The sequence below is a fragment of the Natrix helvetica genome, assembly GCF_964273705.1.
Source record: "Natrix helvetica genome assembly, chromosome: Z".
In the NCBI taxonomy this organism is placed as follows: Eukaryota; Metazoa; Chordata; class Lepidosauria; order Squamata; family Natricidae; genus Natrix; species Natrix helvetica.
Window position 1 is genome coordinate 97,820,326 of NC_138554.1, and position 17,498 is coordinate 97,837,823.

Here is a 17,498-nt window from a genome sequence, read left to right on the forward strand (position 1 = left end):
TAGCATTTCACTGATTTAAGACCGTGCTATGCCAAAATCACCTGCAGGATTTGTGTAGTGTTTGACCTGAGTTCAGAAATGCAAAACAGGGATGAATAAAGCTACTTAAAATTAACATCTTATTTCTCCATTTCTTTAAGAAACACTAATCTAAAGCAATCCAACTTGTATGTTGTTCAGTTTTCCGACTAGGTTCTTCTTTACTTCAAAATCAGCCACCTCTATCCCTTTTCATTGAGAATGTTTTAAAAATGCAATTTTTTAAATTTAATAAAGTTAGTGTTTACTGTAGGTGAAATTAGATTTCACTATTAGATGGTTTTTTTCCCCCATTTAATGAAGTTAGTGTTCATTGTAGTTTGGGTTCCTACCAATACCTACTTCTGTTTTTCAGTGCATAAAACCTGCAAATGTAAGGAATTTGTTAAATTATGGGTGTAAACTTTTGAGATCTTAAATTTAAGCATGTTGAGGTGAAAAGAGGCTAGAGACTTTCAAATTAATCTGTCATGCTTTAATGGTTGGACTATGGGTAATATTGCCAGGTTGGAAAAGTAAAGAAAGTTGTTAAACTCTCTTTTGAAAATCTGAAAAAAATCTCAACACAGTTAGTGTCAATAAAGGTTATCACTTCATGGAAAGCCAGAATATTAAATTTGTCTGCAGAATGTAAAAATAAAAGATCCCACAGCCATGGGATTACCATTTAAATTGTTTGAAGAGAACATGTAGTGTCCCTAAATTTTTGGAAAACATATTAGATTCAGCCCCCCCACCCCACCCTCTTGAACACAAGGCACAACCTTTTATCTTAACACAATTTTGTGAAGTGGACATAATCAACTCTCATTTTCAGGTCTAACATTTTCTGAACCTAAAGCCCTCCAGTTCAGTTGGGGCAATCTCTCTGAGAAGCCAGTACAGTCAGTACAGTCAAGGAAGCTATAATTTCCAGCCATTTGGAAATCATTAGGTTTGCGGAGAGGATCACCAGATTATATCCTGTTTGTTTTGAATGCTTTAATGGTGTAGCGGAGCAGGAAACACACCGAGCGCATTTTAGCACAGGGGACTGTTTTGGAAAACTGTCGCAGGTCCATGAAGGCAGCATCCACTTTGGGCGCTCAGTCAATCGGAATCAGATTTCCTCTTGTGGAAGGGCAGATTCTAAACTGATCTAAGGCGCGGCTATTAATTTGGACAGACAGGCGGCGACGATCTACAACACTAGGGTTGGGGAAGGGGAAGGCCACGGGGAATCCCACTGGGTTGGCCACTCCGACTCCTCCCTATATTAAAATTTATGAGCGCTCAATCTTGGGTCCACGGGCTTCTATTTCTCTGCCCTTCGCCCCTTCTCTTGCCTAGACGGCTATCCCGCTCTTTGGCTACGCTCCCCTCGCTACCCCTCCCTCTTCTCCCCCCAACCCCGCGCCGCCCTGGTCCGGCTGCCTCCTTCCAATCCGTTGAATCTGGCCTTTCTCCCGCTCCCCTCCTTCCACTCGATCTCCAAGTCTAGCGAGTCCCCGGGGGCGAAGTGTGGGAAGTGCGAGTTTCCGTTCCGATTGTCTGTCCCTGGCCACCACCCCCGCCTGGCTTACAGGCTTCGAGAGCAGCCGTTCAGACGCAGAGAGGAGAGGATCGCGGGGAGCCGGAGCCCATCGCGAGGGCGCGGCGTCGGGAGCTGCAGGAGCTGCTGGCGACGGAGCGTTCGGACAGGGTCTGGAGCAAGGAGCCGTCAGCGCCGTGAGCGGGAAAGAGCGTCGCTGGTGGCCTACGTTGCACTCGAACCTGGGTTCGGAACCCGACCGAAGCCGCCGCCTACAAGGAGGGGATGCCGGAGAGACGCCGAGAGAACTGGGGAAGAAGCCCGCCGCTCGCCCTAGAGAGATGGAGCCGCCGCCGCTGCTGCTCCAGCACAGAGTCCTCCTGATGCAACTGCTGGTCGCCTACTCCCTCTTAGTTCTGCTTCCGCCGGCGGTGGCGCCCATCTGCCCGGAGTCATGCGACTGCCAGCAGCAGCAGCACATCCTCTGCACTAATCGGGGACTACGGTCGGTGCCCAAGGCCGCCGAGCCACAGGACATCATCACCTACAGCCTGGGCGGCAATTTCATTGCTAATGTCTCGGCTTTGGACTTTCACCGCTTGGTGGCGCTACAGCGCCTAGATTTGCAGTATAATCGAATCCGTTCGCTCCATCCGAAAGCCTTCGAGCGCCTGGGGCGTCTGGAGGAGCTTTACTTGGGCAACAACCTCTTGGCTTCCTTGGCACCTGGCACACTCCGCCCACTGGCTAAATTGCGAGTACTCTACATCAACGCTAACGAGATCACTTATCTAAGCACGGCTTCTTTTGCAGGTCTAGGTAATCTGATCAAGCTGCGGCTCGACGGCAACTTGCTGGCCTCCCTGAGCGATGCCACCTTTTCAGGACTAACCAACCTGCTGTATTTGCATCTGGAGGCCAACCAGATCCGTTGGCTGAGCCGTAATGCCTTTGCTGGCCTTGGCAAGCTTCGCTTCCTTGACCTGTCTGGCAACCAGCAGAATTTGCTGCGCCACCCAGACACCTTCAGGTCTCTGCGCTTGCTTAGCACCCTCCTGCTCTCTGGGAATGACATGCAACAGCTAGGGAAAAGACTCTTCCAACACCTCTCCAACTTGGCCAGGTTGTCACTGAGTGGAAACCGGCTGACATGGTTGCCAGTGGAAGCTTTTGCTGGTCTGGAGTCCTTGAAAGAGTTGCACTTGGAAGGGAACCTGCTAAGCCAACTGCCTGCCACCTTATTTCAGCCTCTGCAAAGCTTGGAGGTGCTGGATCTGAGTAACAACCTCATCACTACTCTTCCTGCTGGCATCTTTGGTCCCCTAAATAAGTTGCGAGAGCTCAGTTTGCAGGGGAATGCCCTGGCCTCCCTGTCTGGAGAGCTCTTCACCTCCAACCCAGCCTTGTATCGCTTGGAATTGGATGGGAATCCCTGGAGCTGCGACTGCCACTTGCAGGGGCTGAAGCAGTGGCTTGCATCCTGGCATTCCCAGGGCCGGCTCCTGACTGTATTTGTCCAGTGTCACCGGCCCCCTGCCCTGGCTGGGAAATACCTTGATTACTTAGAGGATGTGCAACTCTCCTCTCTTTCTAATGGCTCTTGTTTGGAAGGGTTAACATCTGCAAGCCCAGGAGGCAATGGTAACTCTAATTTAGATAAACAGAGCTCCCCACCTTCTGTTTCAACTGGGTTGCTAACATTATCCCAAAAGATGGTACCTGAAAAGGGAAGTTTTAATGTTGAGACAGCTCCAACCACCCTGTCGCCCAACTTTCTTATCAGTACTAGATCTCCCTCTGTATTTGCTGCCGCCTGGCCTCGGCGAGCGGGAAAACACCACTTGGTCTCCTCAGTGTCTAGTACCCTTCCTCTGGTCACTGATCCATGTGATTTTAACAAATTGTTTCTGTACAACCTGACAGTGGATACTGTCACTGAGAGTGCGGTGACAGTGCACTGGGGGGTCCGCCCACATCGCAGTCCTCGCTTGTTAGGGCCAGTGCGCTTCCGAGTCCTTTTTGATCGCTTTGGCACTGCTATCAAGTTCCAGCGCTTTGTTTATATCCCTGAATGGAACGAGCCGGTAGCTACTCTGCGAGAATTGCGTCCGGATACCCCATATATGGTTTGTGTGGAGGGAGTGATGGGGGGCCGGGTCTGCCCAGTGGCACCACGGGACCACTGTGCAGGGCTGGTCACTTTGCCTGAAGAGGACATGGGGGCAGCTGCTGCTGCAATGGCTGGGGGGACCCAAAGCTTGGACCAGCAGCTCCTCACTCTTGTGCTATTGGCGGTCAATGCACTGCTACTCTTTCTGGCTTTGGCAGCCTGGGCTTCCCGCCTGGTGCGGAAGAAGGTCCTGGGGTGCCGTCGGAGAAAGGCGGCCTCGCCAGTCCATGTTAGGCAGATGTATTCCACTCGTCGGCCCCTCCGGTCCATGGGGACAGGCGTTTCCACCGACTTTTCGGGGTTCCAGTCCCACCGGACACCACATAGTGCTGTTTGTGCATTGCGTGAGGCTGACCTCATTGAGTTCCCTTGTGAACGCTTCATGGATAGTAGCACTGCAGGGAACAGCAGTGTTCTACGTGGAGAAGATAATTTGTTGCAACGGTTTGCAGACTAGAGATGGGGCTCTAAGCTAATTTGCAAGTATTCTATCATAAAGTGGCTGCTGGCATTATGATTTACTGAAGTCTATGGTAATGCAGCTTCTGCAAAGGTGGCCCCCTGATATTGCAGAATTACAACTCCCAGCAGCCCTAGTTTTGCATGGCAAATTGTGAAGGGTGCAGGGAATTATAGTCCAGCAATAACTAGACTACCCCATGTTTCTGATCTCCCTATCCTATCTTTAGGTCTGCAAAAATATGTATATATAAAGATGGCTGATTAAAAATGGGTAACTCCTGGAGTAAGATATACTAAAAAAAAATAGCAAGAATGATTTTCCTGAATTTACTGTTGGCCATTTTTACTTAAACGATTTGCAGTCTATGGTTCTCTAAAAACCAATTAGAATGGGAATCTACTACACCTTTAAATTGCCATAATTGTGGCTAAGTGGGCATTGATCTCTATTTGTGAATTAAGTAGATACTAATAGAAAAACAAATTCTAGTTGTCTAATCATCAGTTCCCAAATGGATACAGAATCTAACAATTCCTAACTTGTTGGTGTAACTCTGTAGCTACTCAGTATTATCCTTGGGTAAGAAATGAGCTAAAATAACTGGAATCAAACAAAAATTGGTAAAGAAAGTTTTATACAAATGCTTTAAGCTGTACAAATTTGGGGCCATTTCAGGTTACATCAGATCCTAGCTTTTGAACCATTTGTTTAAAACTGATCAAGCCAGAAAATTTTATTTTGAGTGTCACTTGCCAATATATAGATCTGCAAAAATCTGAACAACTGTAAATTGACAGTGAAGAAATACAGAGATTTGGTGTCATTTCATGGTTATCTGCATTTATGGAGTCAAGATATAATAGCATTAGTAATTGGATGGTGCAAAAAAAATATTTTCTACTTAATACATCCTAGACAGGAGAGATATCATTTCTTCACATACAGAAAGTCCTATAAATGTGGAGCCTAATGGTTGGAGCCTTTTTCATGCTAGCTCTGACTACACTTTGCAAACACTGAGAGCAACAGGAGAGGAATCAGTATAATTATTAGTGCTTCTAAATAAAACTCTACTCAGAGAAGAGGCTGTTAAGTGTCATTCTCTTGATGGACAGCTGAGACTCCCCTGAGTATAACTCAAGGTACAATTCAACTTCTGGTAGATGACAGTTAGCATCAATTGTATTTCCTCAGTTAATGTCATTCTTACCTAGTATATGTATTTAGGATTAGCCGGATTTTCTTCTTGCTTGTCAAAAAATGTGAAGCCGAATTACTACTATGATGCAGGGAATATTCTTGAATTATGCTATTAGACACTGATTTTTAATTCTAATTGGCTCTTCCAAATTATAGTTTTTGATTAAAAATATTTTTTTCTAGAAGGGCTTTGAAAACATGTTTAACTTGTGAGCTAAGAATGGTGTTTTTTTATACTGACCAGGGCTTTCTTTTATTAAACGAATGTAAGAAGTTTTAGTGTATGTTTATATAACATGTTAAAATAAATAAATAAAAAGATGAAGAAAAGGAGAAATGAAGGAAGGAAAGAATGCTGATTTTGCAAAATTCAGATGTCAACACTGCTAGGGAGAAGAATCCTAATCCAATTTGTTATAATTTGTTTAGAGTTATTTTTTACAGTAGTCTTGAATAAATACTTTTTGATACTTCTACAGTTTTGCCTATTTTTTTTTAGTCTTGTTATTCATAAATGATTTTGGATAGAGCTATAGGAGCTTTCAGCAAAATTGGGGGCAGTAGATTATGTTGCTGTCCTATGATTGTTGTGCAGCAACACTACCTTCCCTGATATTACATAATGAGCCACTAAACACTGGAAGGTTGTTGCAGGAATTGGAAGAATTTCCTTATAGAAGATACTTCTATCCCATTTGGAAGAAATTCCCTCTTCTTCCTCTGTGCCTCAGCCCCATTCAGCAGAGGTTACCAGCCTAATAAATTCATTTTTGGATAAATGCATCGGCTGCAAGAGGAGGGAAGTATAGAGAAGCACACATTGTGATTTTCATGGTAGAAATCCCACCCTGTCTATAATGCCTTGGTAGGACCATACTTGGAATACTGCATCCAGTTTTGGTTGCCATGATGTTAAAAAGATGTTAAGACTCTAGAAAGAGTAGTGAGAAGAGCAGCAAGATGATTAGGGACTGGAGGCCAAAACATATAAAAAGAGGTTGCTGGAATTGGGTATGTCTAGTTTAATGAAAAGGACTAGGAGTGACATGATAGCAGTGTTCCAATATCTCAGCTATTCTCCAAAGCACCTGAGGGCAAGACAAGAAGCAATGGATGGAAACAGTGGTGGGATATTACCATTATGCCCTTGTATGGGCGTACCAGTGCCTACTGGGAGCATCAGGTACCATTCCGGTATGGTACCACCCACCCGCCTGTTCTCCTTACCTCTATTTGAGCTGACGGGGGCATTTCCACATGCGCACAGGGCATACAGCGCCAGCGTGACTCTGCCGAGCAGCTGGAGTGTTGTGGGAGGTGGGTACGCATGCACGCGCTGTGCACATAAACGTGGTGGATGCCCAGCCCCGTTGCAGCATACCGGTTGCAACGGGAGCCGGAACCCACCACTGGATTGAAACTAATCAAGGAGAGAATCAACCTAGAACTAGGTTAGAACAATTAATTAGTGGAACAACTTGCCTCCAGAAGTTATGGATGCTCCAACACTGGAAGTTTTTAAGAGGAGATTGTACAACTATTTGTCTGAAATAGTATAAGTCAGAGATGGCTAACCTTTTTGCCATTGTGTGTCAAAACCTGGAGGGAGCGTGTGTGCCCAACCGTGTGTGTGCGCACACCCATAATTCTATGTGCCCGCCCCTGAAGTCTCCAGAGGGCGAAAAATGGCTCTATGGACAACCCGGAAGTCCGTTCCCTAACCTTCGGTTTGTGCGTTGGACCATTTTTCGTTCTCCAAAGGCTTCAGGGAAGCCTCCTGAAGCCTCCAGAGGGTGAAAAACAGCCCAACAGGCAACCCGGAAGTTCGTTCCTGAACTTCTGGTTTGCGCATTGCTCCAAAGGATGAAAAACGGCTGAAAATGAAGACAGAAATCAGCTGGCCAATGCACGCATGGGCACAAGAGCTGACAGGAAATGCCTTGCGTGCCCTAAGAAATGGCTCCATGTGTCACCTGTGGCATGCGTGCTATAGGTTCACCATCATGGGGATAAGGTTTCATGCCTGAGCAGGGGGTTGGATTAGAAGACCTCCAAGGTCCCTTCCAACTCTGTCAATCTGTTGTATGGAGTGCAGGACTCACCAGGTTCATGCATCTTTAGTCATGATATCACATATGCTGTATAAACCCACCCATGAATGCCTATATGATATGCTAATTCCAAGTATTAGAGTTCAGTTTAAAATGGAAATAAAATAGATATTCAGTAGTAACTCATTTTCAAGTGTGTTTCTGATTTAAATCTTAATTTGAAGAAGCAGAAGGAGCTGAGCATTGCATTTTTAAAATGAAATTTATGTCTTGCAGTGTGTAATATTGTTCCAAGACAAGATAAATTATGTTTATTAATCAGATTTGTATGCCACTAGATTCCCTAAATTTAGCCCAAGCGCGCGCCCCCCCCAAAATAGAAGCCCAAGCAAAAAAAAAAAAAATTCAAGCAGTCCGTCATTGAATATTTAAAGCCACTCTTAACGGACCTTCTTAAAAATGAACTATGAGACAAAAGCTAAAATTCTAAATATTGGCAAATAGCCCCATGTGACTAAAATTATCTTAATTAAATTAGCAGTGCTGTTAATCTAGGCCAGGAGTCTCCAACCTTGGCAACTTTAAGACTTGTGGACTTCAACCAAGTTGGCTGAGGAATTCTGGGAGTTGAAGTCCACAAGTCTTAAAGTTGCCAAGGTTGGAGGCCCCTGATCTAGGCAACATTTTAGTTTCAGTGTGGGGATTTATAGATTTGTTCTGATAATATTCAGAACCACCAGAGAAGAATTGAGCAGGAACTAGATTTGAGATTACTGTCTACATTTGGAATGTAGTGGCTCGTAATTGAAATTTCAGATTTACAGTTGTTAAATAAGAGAACCAAAAAGGTCCCCCAGCTTCAAAATCAGCTTGCTGATATTAAGCGGCATGAAAAACTGGAATGTAGGGAATATAGAAAAACTGTAATTGATGCTAAAACACATTTAAACTCAGAGATATTCTGAGTAGCTGTTAAGACTTCGTTTTGCACACAATTCCCATTTTTGGATTTTGTAATTCTAAAACAAACTACTGTATTTTTCGGAGTATAAGACGCACCGATTTTGAAGAGGCAAATTAAAAAAAAGTTTTTGCATTGTGCAGACTTCTAAAAAATGGCCCGTTTTTCGCAAAAACAGGCCCGTTTTTTGTCAAAAAAAGGCCATGCATACCCTTTAGGATGCTTGTTAGTGTGCTCCTGGGGGCTGAGTGGGGAATAAAAATTGGCCTCCAAAGCCCCCCAGGAGCACTCTATAAGCCTCCTAAAGGCAATGCACGGCCATTTTGGTGATGGGAACGGGGTTTCAGGAGGCAAAAAATGCTGTATTCAGTGTATAAGATGCACCCAGATATACTCCGAAAAATACGCTATATTGAAACTTGCTCTTCCCATCCATACTAGTAAATATAAACTTGGCTTTTGTGCTAATTAGTTTATCTGATGTTAATACAACAGGATTTGTAAATCCCATGTGAATAATGCTTGTTAGTCTCAAGCTCCAGGAGTCTTGCAGGAGAATATCTTGGCTCCATAGACTTTTCCCATACGAATGCAAACTCTATAAACAATAGGTCCCCACTTTACACATTTTTCCTCTAATCTGGTTTCTCTGCAACTGTATGAATAATATTTTGTAATGGAGTCTGACAGTAAAGCTATCCTTGCCTTCATACTGGCTCTTAATCTAAGAAAAGTGACATCCTTCACTTCATCATATGTGCAATCGTTTAATTTGGGGGGGGGGGGCGTTGTTACATGTTATTAATTCTTTCATAATTTATTTACCTGATTATTATGATTCTCCCATAATTATAGAGAAGTGGGGAGCATACATTTTTTGATAAATTATAATTATATTATTACTACTACCAAAATAGTTCAGCCATCAGTAATGAGAGACAAGTAGAAGGAATGTCAACTTAACAAATTGTATCTTTAACAAATATGATCAGCGTTCTTGTCTCCCTCCCTTGAACATAATTGTGACCCTAAGATGTTGTGCAATGCTGCGTACAAAATTCTAGCCCTTCATTATAACCAAACCTTGGGAAATATTGGCAGTCCTCACTTAACAACTGTCCTGTTTAGCAACTGTTCAAAATTACAACAACAGTGACAAAATAACTTTATGTCCAGTTGTCCCATTTATGTTCATGGCAGTGTCCCATGATAATGTGATTGTCATGTCTGCACGTCTCATTTCCAACAACCGGAGTCTATGGAAAGCTGGTAGTAAAATCATATCTTTATTGTGTGATATCTCAATTATTTCCTCAAGAACCGCCATGGAAGTGAAATCATAAGTCCATAATAGGCATATGATAACTCACTGCATTGCTTAGCATTTCCAACTATAGTGATTAAGTGAGTACTATCTGTTCAGCCTTAAATTTAACTGTACTTCTGTGAGGCAATATTCAGAAGGTCGAAACTACTGCATTCCAATCAAGACCAATCCTTTATTTGTTTAGTCTTAATGGGCAGAATCTTGCCAGACTAAATCTATACCTTATGTCTTGCTAGATACATCATGAGAAATTCTAGGGGTAACTGTGGCTAACCCAGAATCACTTCCCCCCTCCCTGGGACTGTATAGTATCTTAATCCAACCCGCTTTCTGGAAAAGCTTTTTTTCAAAAACTCTTCCTCATGGATCCTCCAGTGTGCCTTCCAGCACAATAGCTTGGTTATCTATTGCTAAAGTTTAAACATTCAGTATAGATAAGTATGACCATATCAAATCTGATGCTCTTCCATGTGTATTGGATTTCAATATTCACAATCCCTAATCATCATATGCCTCCATATCTATAGAGTAGCAGATTTAGGATGGATGGACAATATAGAACCTTGTATTATAAAAAAAACATTTGCTGTTCCGACTAGCTGGCCTGGCATGATTATAAATGTTACATCTATGAACTCCTGGTAGTATATTCTCATCTGATTATTTTAAGGGTAATGTTTTAGTTTTAATTGTTTTTAGGGCTTTTAGCCTCATATTTATTCTTCTGTACAGTACTCTTAATTTTAACCTCCTCCACATACATACATATATTTATAGTTCTATTTATATTTGTCTTTTATCTGTGATTTATTGTGGACTGTGCACTGCCCCGAGTCCCTTTTTGGGAGAGGGGGCGGTTTAGAAATGTGAATAAATAATAATAATAATAATTATTATTCATAACACCTTTTTCAAAAGAAAAGTGATAGCTGTTTGCATATGTCAATAATCCCCAAGGTTTCCAGAAGTGTAAAATGTTACAGATAAGTAATTTAGTAAAGACTGAATGTATTCACCATAGCATAATTAATAATGAAAACTTGGCCTGGAAATTATTGTATTTTTTTTAAGAGACATGGCTAGAATACAGAATACAAGCATTTCATAATAAGGATGATTAATGTGAATTAGTAACCTCAAAGTCTTTTATATTCACTTTTCTGCTGCATCAAAAATTAAACGGGAAAATGCCAGTTAAATGTGTACTTAGGCTGCCTGGAGGGGAATTAATTCATGTTACTGTTAAGAGTATTTCTTTGAAATTAATAGTTCTATTTGCTTATGTTTATATTTTGCATACAGCAATTTCATTACTGTAGTGCAAATTGACAAACAAAAAATATTATAAGTGAAACTTCACTAAAAATGATCTCTTCAATGTGTATATGAGTCTCTGGTGGGTGTGTGGGTGTGTACCCACATATGTACTTGTACATGCACAAACTGGAAAGAGAAATTTCATTCATGCTTCTTGCTGCTGTTTGGTTCCTTCCTATACGGAAGATAACAAAGTAAGGGCAGGAAACAAGATTTCCTGACTGCCTTCACTGATGAAGGCAGTCCAATGAGACATGTAGTGATGTTTCCTGCCCTTTTTCTGACATCTGCTGGGTTTGAAAACAACAAGGATTAGAAAAGCTCAGGGCCAGAAAATGGGAGGGGACATAACTGTTTCAACCATCACATGAACATGCAAACAAACAGTGGATAAGATACCTTAATTGTCACTTCATAGAGAGGAAGTGGCATGATTTCTTCTTGTCCCTATATAGTCACACTTTTTCAAGAAAAAGGAGTTCTCTCAATCCCTTTTTGCTCAGATTTTTTCGTATTTTAGAAAAGGAAAGGAAGCAAAAAGACATGTAGGAAATTTTTCTACATGGGAAATATAGATCTCACACTCAAATTGTCATAAGTGTCTCAGGAGGACTATTCTAGTAAATTGAGGTCCACAAGGCTGTCTTGTTATGTGTTATCATATCACTAATTAGGGATGGAAAAATTCAAATCTCCTCTCAAACATGGATTTCACTGGATAACTTTAGGACCATATCTAAAGTCTCACAGGTGTTTGGTGGGAATAAGATCAGGAACCCTACAATATAAATTGGATTGAGTTATCAGAAAAAAGAACATATACTTTTTGTCTGTTTTGGTGTATTATTATTATTATTATTATTATTATTATTATTATTATTATTATTATTATTATTATTATTATTATTATTATTGGCATTGAAACATGTTACATGTAATAGTTTATTTAGTGCATGAAATAATCTTTTGTTTCAAGCAGTTACATTAGAAAATACGTCTTAGGGAGAATTCAGGTTATCATTTATAAAACCAACCAATTCCAATAAAATATTTCCCAGTTTGTTTTTAAGCACCTTACAAGATCTTTATCAAGCAAAGCAATCAGTCAACCAAATCTTTATCAAATAATTTTTCAAGAGAAATATTCTTGGTCGCCACGATGTAGAAATGATGTGGAGACTCTAGAAAGAGTGCAGAGAAGAGCAACAAAGATGATTAGGGGACTGGAGTCTAAAACATATGAAGAATGGTTGCAGAAACTGGGAATGTCTAGTTTAATGAAAAGAAGGACTAGGGGAGACATGATAGCAGTGTTCCAATACCTCAGGGGTTGCCATAAAGAAGAGGCAGTCAAACTATTCTCCAAGGCACCTGAGGGTAGAACAAGAAGCAATGGGTGGAAACTAATTAAGGAGAGAAGCAACTTAGAACTGAGAAGAAATTTCCTGACAGCTAGAACAATTAATCAGTGGAACAGAAGTTGCCTCCCGAAGTTGTGAATGCCCCAACACTGGAAGTCTTTAAGAAGATGTTGGCTAACCATTTGTCTAGGGTATAGGGTTTCCTGCCAAGCAGGGGATTGGACTAGAAGACATCCAAGGTCCCTTCCAACTCTGCTATTGTATTGTATTGTATATTGAAAAGTATTGAAATAGGGTAAATAATATATTTCTTGCATCTTAACATTGTAATTCCTTACATTCAATATATGCAATAAGCCTAAATTTATTGAGCATTCAATCTTACGGGCATTGCAATCATTTCATTAAAGATGTCTTTCCAAAATTTCTCAAATTTATTTCATTCCCACCAAAAATGGAGAAAGAAAGTACCTCATAAAATAATTATATGTTGTATCTGAAATTCTTACAGGGGTTAAATGCCACTGATGGTAAGATCTTAAGATATAATTCTTGTATTGAAGTACATAAAATTTCCTCAGATTTCCACAAAGGTTGCCATATTGCATTATACAATTACTTTGTCTAGTCCCAAACTTATTTCAAGCCAGTTGTAGCGTTATCTAATCTTAATTCCAACAAGTTTGAGTGATTATTAATATTGTACTTCTACATGGCAGGAAATAAAATAAAATAACTTTTCCAGCTTTAGGCCTAATTAGCATATTTTTTAATTTCTAAAAATTGGACCGTGTATATTGAATGAGTTCCATCATCCCTAAATTCACATCCAATGCTCTGGACCATGTATTCTTGACTCGTTTGTTAATGGCAGAAGCAGGGTGTAAAAATTGCTTTATGACAGTTTTACTAGATGGACTGGCAACTCTTGCATACAAAAGTGTGATTTCATCTAGATAAACATTCAACACAGGGGACTTTTCTGGCTTCTGCTGTAGTTCGTTCCATTCCTGTCTTTTTCTGCCTTGCTGCTGCCAGAAACAATCTCCCAGCCTCTGATTCATACGGTTGCATTTCTCATGGAGCAAATTCTTGGCTACTAAGACAAGAACACATGACGTGCATCTTCAGAAATGTTTCCCAAGACACAGATGAGCCCAAGGTTTTCCGAACAATTCCTTATTCTCTGTGGTAAACAAAGGGAGGCACAAGTGCAATGTGTTATCCTGGAGAAGAGACAGCTGTAATTTTGAATGAATATTATTTATCAGTTATTTATTAAACAAATTAAGCCTAATTGGGAAAATATACAATCTAATTATACAGATACTTTATTCCAATTAAATGCATTTTTTTTCCAGGTAGCCATTATACCATGTGCAAAGAACGCATGCTGTAGACAAATTCAATCAAATTCATGCTACCTACAGTATCCAGCTGCATTTTCCAAATTAATTTTCTGGTGTGTTAAGAGTTTTGTTATTCCATCTGCCATTCAAAATGGCATACCTAGCATTCAGTGGTTCAATTCTTTTTCTTAACAAATAGCCCATTGTTGGTGAAACTTTTTGGCACTGAGTGCTAAAACAGGAGCATGTGCAAACAAACACATGTAGAAAACCAGAAGAGCCCCTACCTTGTACACATGCGCATACCGGGGGCCTGTTGTTCCAGTTTCCTGCACGTGTATGCGCATCGGCCACCTGATCTTCCGGTTTCTGGCATGCACGCATACACAAAGACCAGCTGGTTGGTTTGCATGCGTGCACTGGAAACTGGAAGACCAGCTGCCTAGTGCACATGCGCACACCAGGAAGATGATCTTTTGGTTTCCAGCACATGTATGTGTACGCCAGCTAGTCTTCACGCATGCATGTGTGCCAAAAAACAGAAGACCATCTGGCTGGCATGCCAGAATCCAGAAGAGCAATGGCAATGGTTCGCATGTCCAGAGAGATGATTCAATGTGCCACTTCTGGCATGCGTGGCATGGGTTCGCCTTCTTTGAAGAAGAGTCCATCATACTTCCCCAATAATTTAGTATCAGAATCCTCCCCCCTTTTATTAATTGGATCTGCTTACTTTCATTTATAAAAAATGGTTCTATTGTTTAATATGCACTGCTTAAGTAAGAAATTTTAGTCTCTAATCGACTGCATTTTTATCAGAACTTATTTCTTCTTGACATAAGAGAAATTGCTTAAAAGTAAATATGAATAGAATTCAGTTGCATGTTTTTGGATTACAAATTGAATTATAATAGACTTTATTTCATCATACTGCTTGTGTTTATTTTGTTTCTGACCTTTTTAACCTGATTACTAGTCTGCATCCAAAGGATATTAATACTTAAATAATCTCAGTAAAGACTCTATGGATTTGAAGATTCCTAAATATTCACATGAAGTTCCAGTATTAGGATTGGCTGCAATACCGATAGGTGACAAAGGCCTAAGAAAGAGTTATTCTATAAACCGATGTTAGGATTGCAGTGACTGTTGAAGTTCAGTTATTATTTTGATCTTCTAAGGAAGAGATATAAGAACATGTAAAGTAGCTTTATGATGGCAAAGCACTGAACTTATTAAAAATAGGTATGATTGATTTACCAATTATGATACAATCCATTATTCTGTCTGAATTTTCCCTGGGTACATTGGACTACAACCCCTATAATTCCAAGCCAATTTACTCTTTCAAATTAGGAGCACTAGATGTGTCCAACTATAGTTCCTATCATTTCTAGCTCCCAATACTCATACTATCAGTAATTGTGAGTTTTATACAGGACAAGACTAATGAACACCTGACTGGGAAAAGTTAGATTAAGCAAATTAATTTTAGCATCATTGTTTTGTCACGGAAGATACGGCCTTATTAGTGTTTAGAACAATATTAATTAATTAGTCTCCGAAAACATTCCATTTCATGCTTAAATATGATTACTACATCTCATATGAAAAGCCAGTTAACATCTGTTCTCTGTCCCTGCAAATGAACTTTTGTACTGTTAATCATTTTGAACTGCTGTTTTTTGTGTACTGGGCTAGATGTGATCTTTGAGATAGGACTGAGATCCACAATGTGGGAATCCAGTTGATGATAGTATTCCATCAACTTGAGTTCCAGTTTTCCCTCTGGGAACCAGTAATTTCAGAACCAGTTTTGATTTCAGAAGCCAAGAGCTTAGTAAAGCAAGACAACTTTAGAGGAAAGGCATTAAATAAAGGGAAGAATGTACATGAACCCTAAATTTGCAGCTTTTATGGAGCAGTATACATATTCCATTATCTTTGTGATATTTATACCAAAGAAATAAAATTGAATGGGAGCAGAACTTGTACTTCAATTTGTACATTTTTAGATATAAAAGTCTTATTTCATTGTCTTTTTTGAATCATAGGGGGAAAAACCTTTGTTTTTAAAGATCATACAATTATCAGTTGTCAATATCTTCTCATTTCCTCTTTCTGCATTCCACAACAAGTTATTGTTTCTTCATATTGTTTACTAGTCAAAAGTAAATGTAGTGGAAAGTAGTTTGCAGAGTTACACCCATGTATCGTCAAATGGAAACCTTTTCCTAGTTTTAAAATATGGGCAACATAAATTTGCTCAGCCACTTTATCCAAATTATTGGGACAGGTTTTCAGCTCTCCTGCTGTATTTCTATTACTTGTCATCTTTTATTTGTTCCTTTGCTTTTCCTCCAGCATTGATCCCATTTGAATTTAGAATGCAATTGGATTCTATCTACCAAACAGCCAAGCTTACTTATTAAAGCAGGCTTACATTTCATAAATGTCAAAGCTCTTGTATGTGAATATTCACTTATTTCTAAAACTCTTTCTTCATTATACTCTGCTAAAATGAAAGCTTTAATAGAGTTCTTGCTTTTGCCAGAGGCAAAGATTCCCGTTTCTGATGTTATACTTAAAAACTAGTTAGAGAGAGTACATTTTTCAAGTCTACATAACAAATTAATTAATTGTTGGCTTCAAGACGGTGACCTCAAAAAGCAAGATAGAATAATTGCTTTAAGAGTAAATTTCAGAATTGGCATCACTGTTCTTCATCCACTTGAGCTCCAGATGAAAGCCAAATTCTGAAGCATCGTCTTACTTTTTCCTTACTATTATCTCTGTATATTCATAAAAAGCAAAATTCCTTTTGAAGCATCTTATTCTTTGGCAAAGAGTTGAGAATACTACCAGCTGCCATCAAGGTTAGGGGCTATTTTTCTAATACTCAAGTGGATATTCTTCTTTCAATGCATGCATATATGTGAAAAAGGAATTCTAGCCCACATTCCATTTAATCATTGTAAATTATTTCATCTAAATATGGTATGTACAAGGGTAGCTTTATGCATTTGAAACAAGAAACTATTGTATATAGTTCTTGGTTCAAACAAGAGTTGATTACTGGATTAGTCCATTTCCTGACTTCAGAATACATTGAATCATAAAGAAATCAAATGGACAAACCTTCTTGTACAAAATATAACGCTTGTAAAAATAACCAAGCCTAGCATATTTTGTGAATTCAGCATCTCATTTTGTTCTGACACGGTCTAGATATGTTATGCAAATTCAGCTGTATATTCAGAACTATCCATATTAATATTGTTTATACCAGACTTCCTAACTGATACTCTTGAAATATATTGGTCCATCTCCCACAGCATATAGCCAACATGATCAAAGGTTTTGTGTTTTATGGAAGTGGTCCAAAACATGTCAGGAACTAGGCTAAAAGAAGCTGTTTTGCACTGAGTGACAAAAGATCTCCAGATAAATTTTCCCAGACATTTTTGAAATGTTGGAATTTGAACTAGGACCTTTTGCATTTACAGCATGTGGCTTAACTATGAACTTCCTTCAATATCTTCTACTGAAAATTCTCAGAATGAAAATAAAGAAGTCAGTCTAAAAAGCTTTTTGAACCACAGTCACTTAAATAAATTTAAAATAGAGAGACACTTCAATTTCTATAGAGGTCCAGTTTCGATGACTGGATTCAATACTTTGTATGATTATATGATGTGTTGGTCATTCTATTGATGTTCTACTGTTTTGAACAATTTTGGGAGGCATTTG

General features: G+C 39.9%; 1 protein-coding gene across 1 annotated transcript; it reads left to right on the forward strand.

Moving 5' to 3' along the window:
- The first annotated feature begins 1,408 nt into the window (after positions 1 to 1,408).
- TRIL (TLR4 interactor with leucine rich repeats) lies at positions 1,409 to 5,860 on the forward strand. Its single transcript, XM_081971303.1, has one exon. It carries the CDS (start codon positions 1,891 to 1,893, stop codon positions 4,174 to 4,176), a length of 2,286 nt encoding a protein of 761 aa, XP_081827429.1. The 5' UTR covers positions 1,409 to 1,890; the 3' UTR covers positions 4,177 to 5,860.
- The last annotated feature ends 11,638 nt before the right edge of the window (positions 5,861 to 17,498 follow it).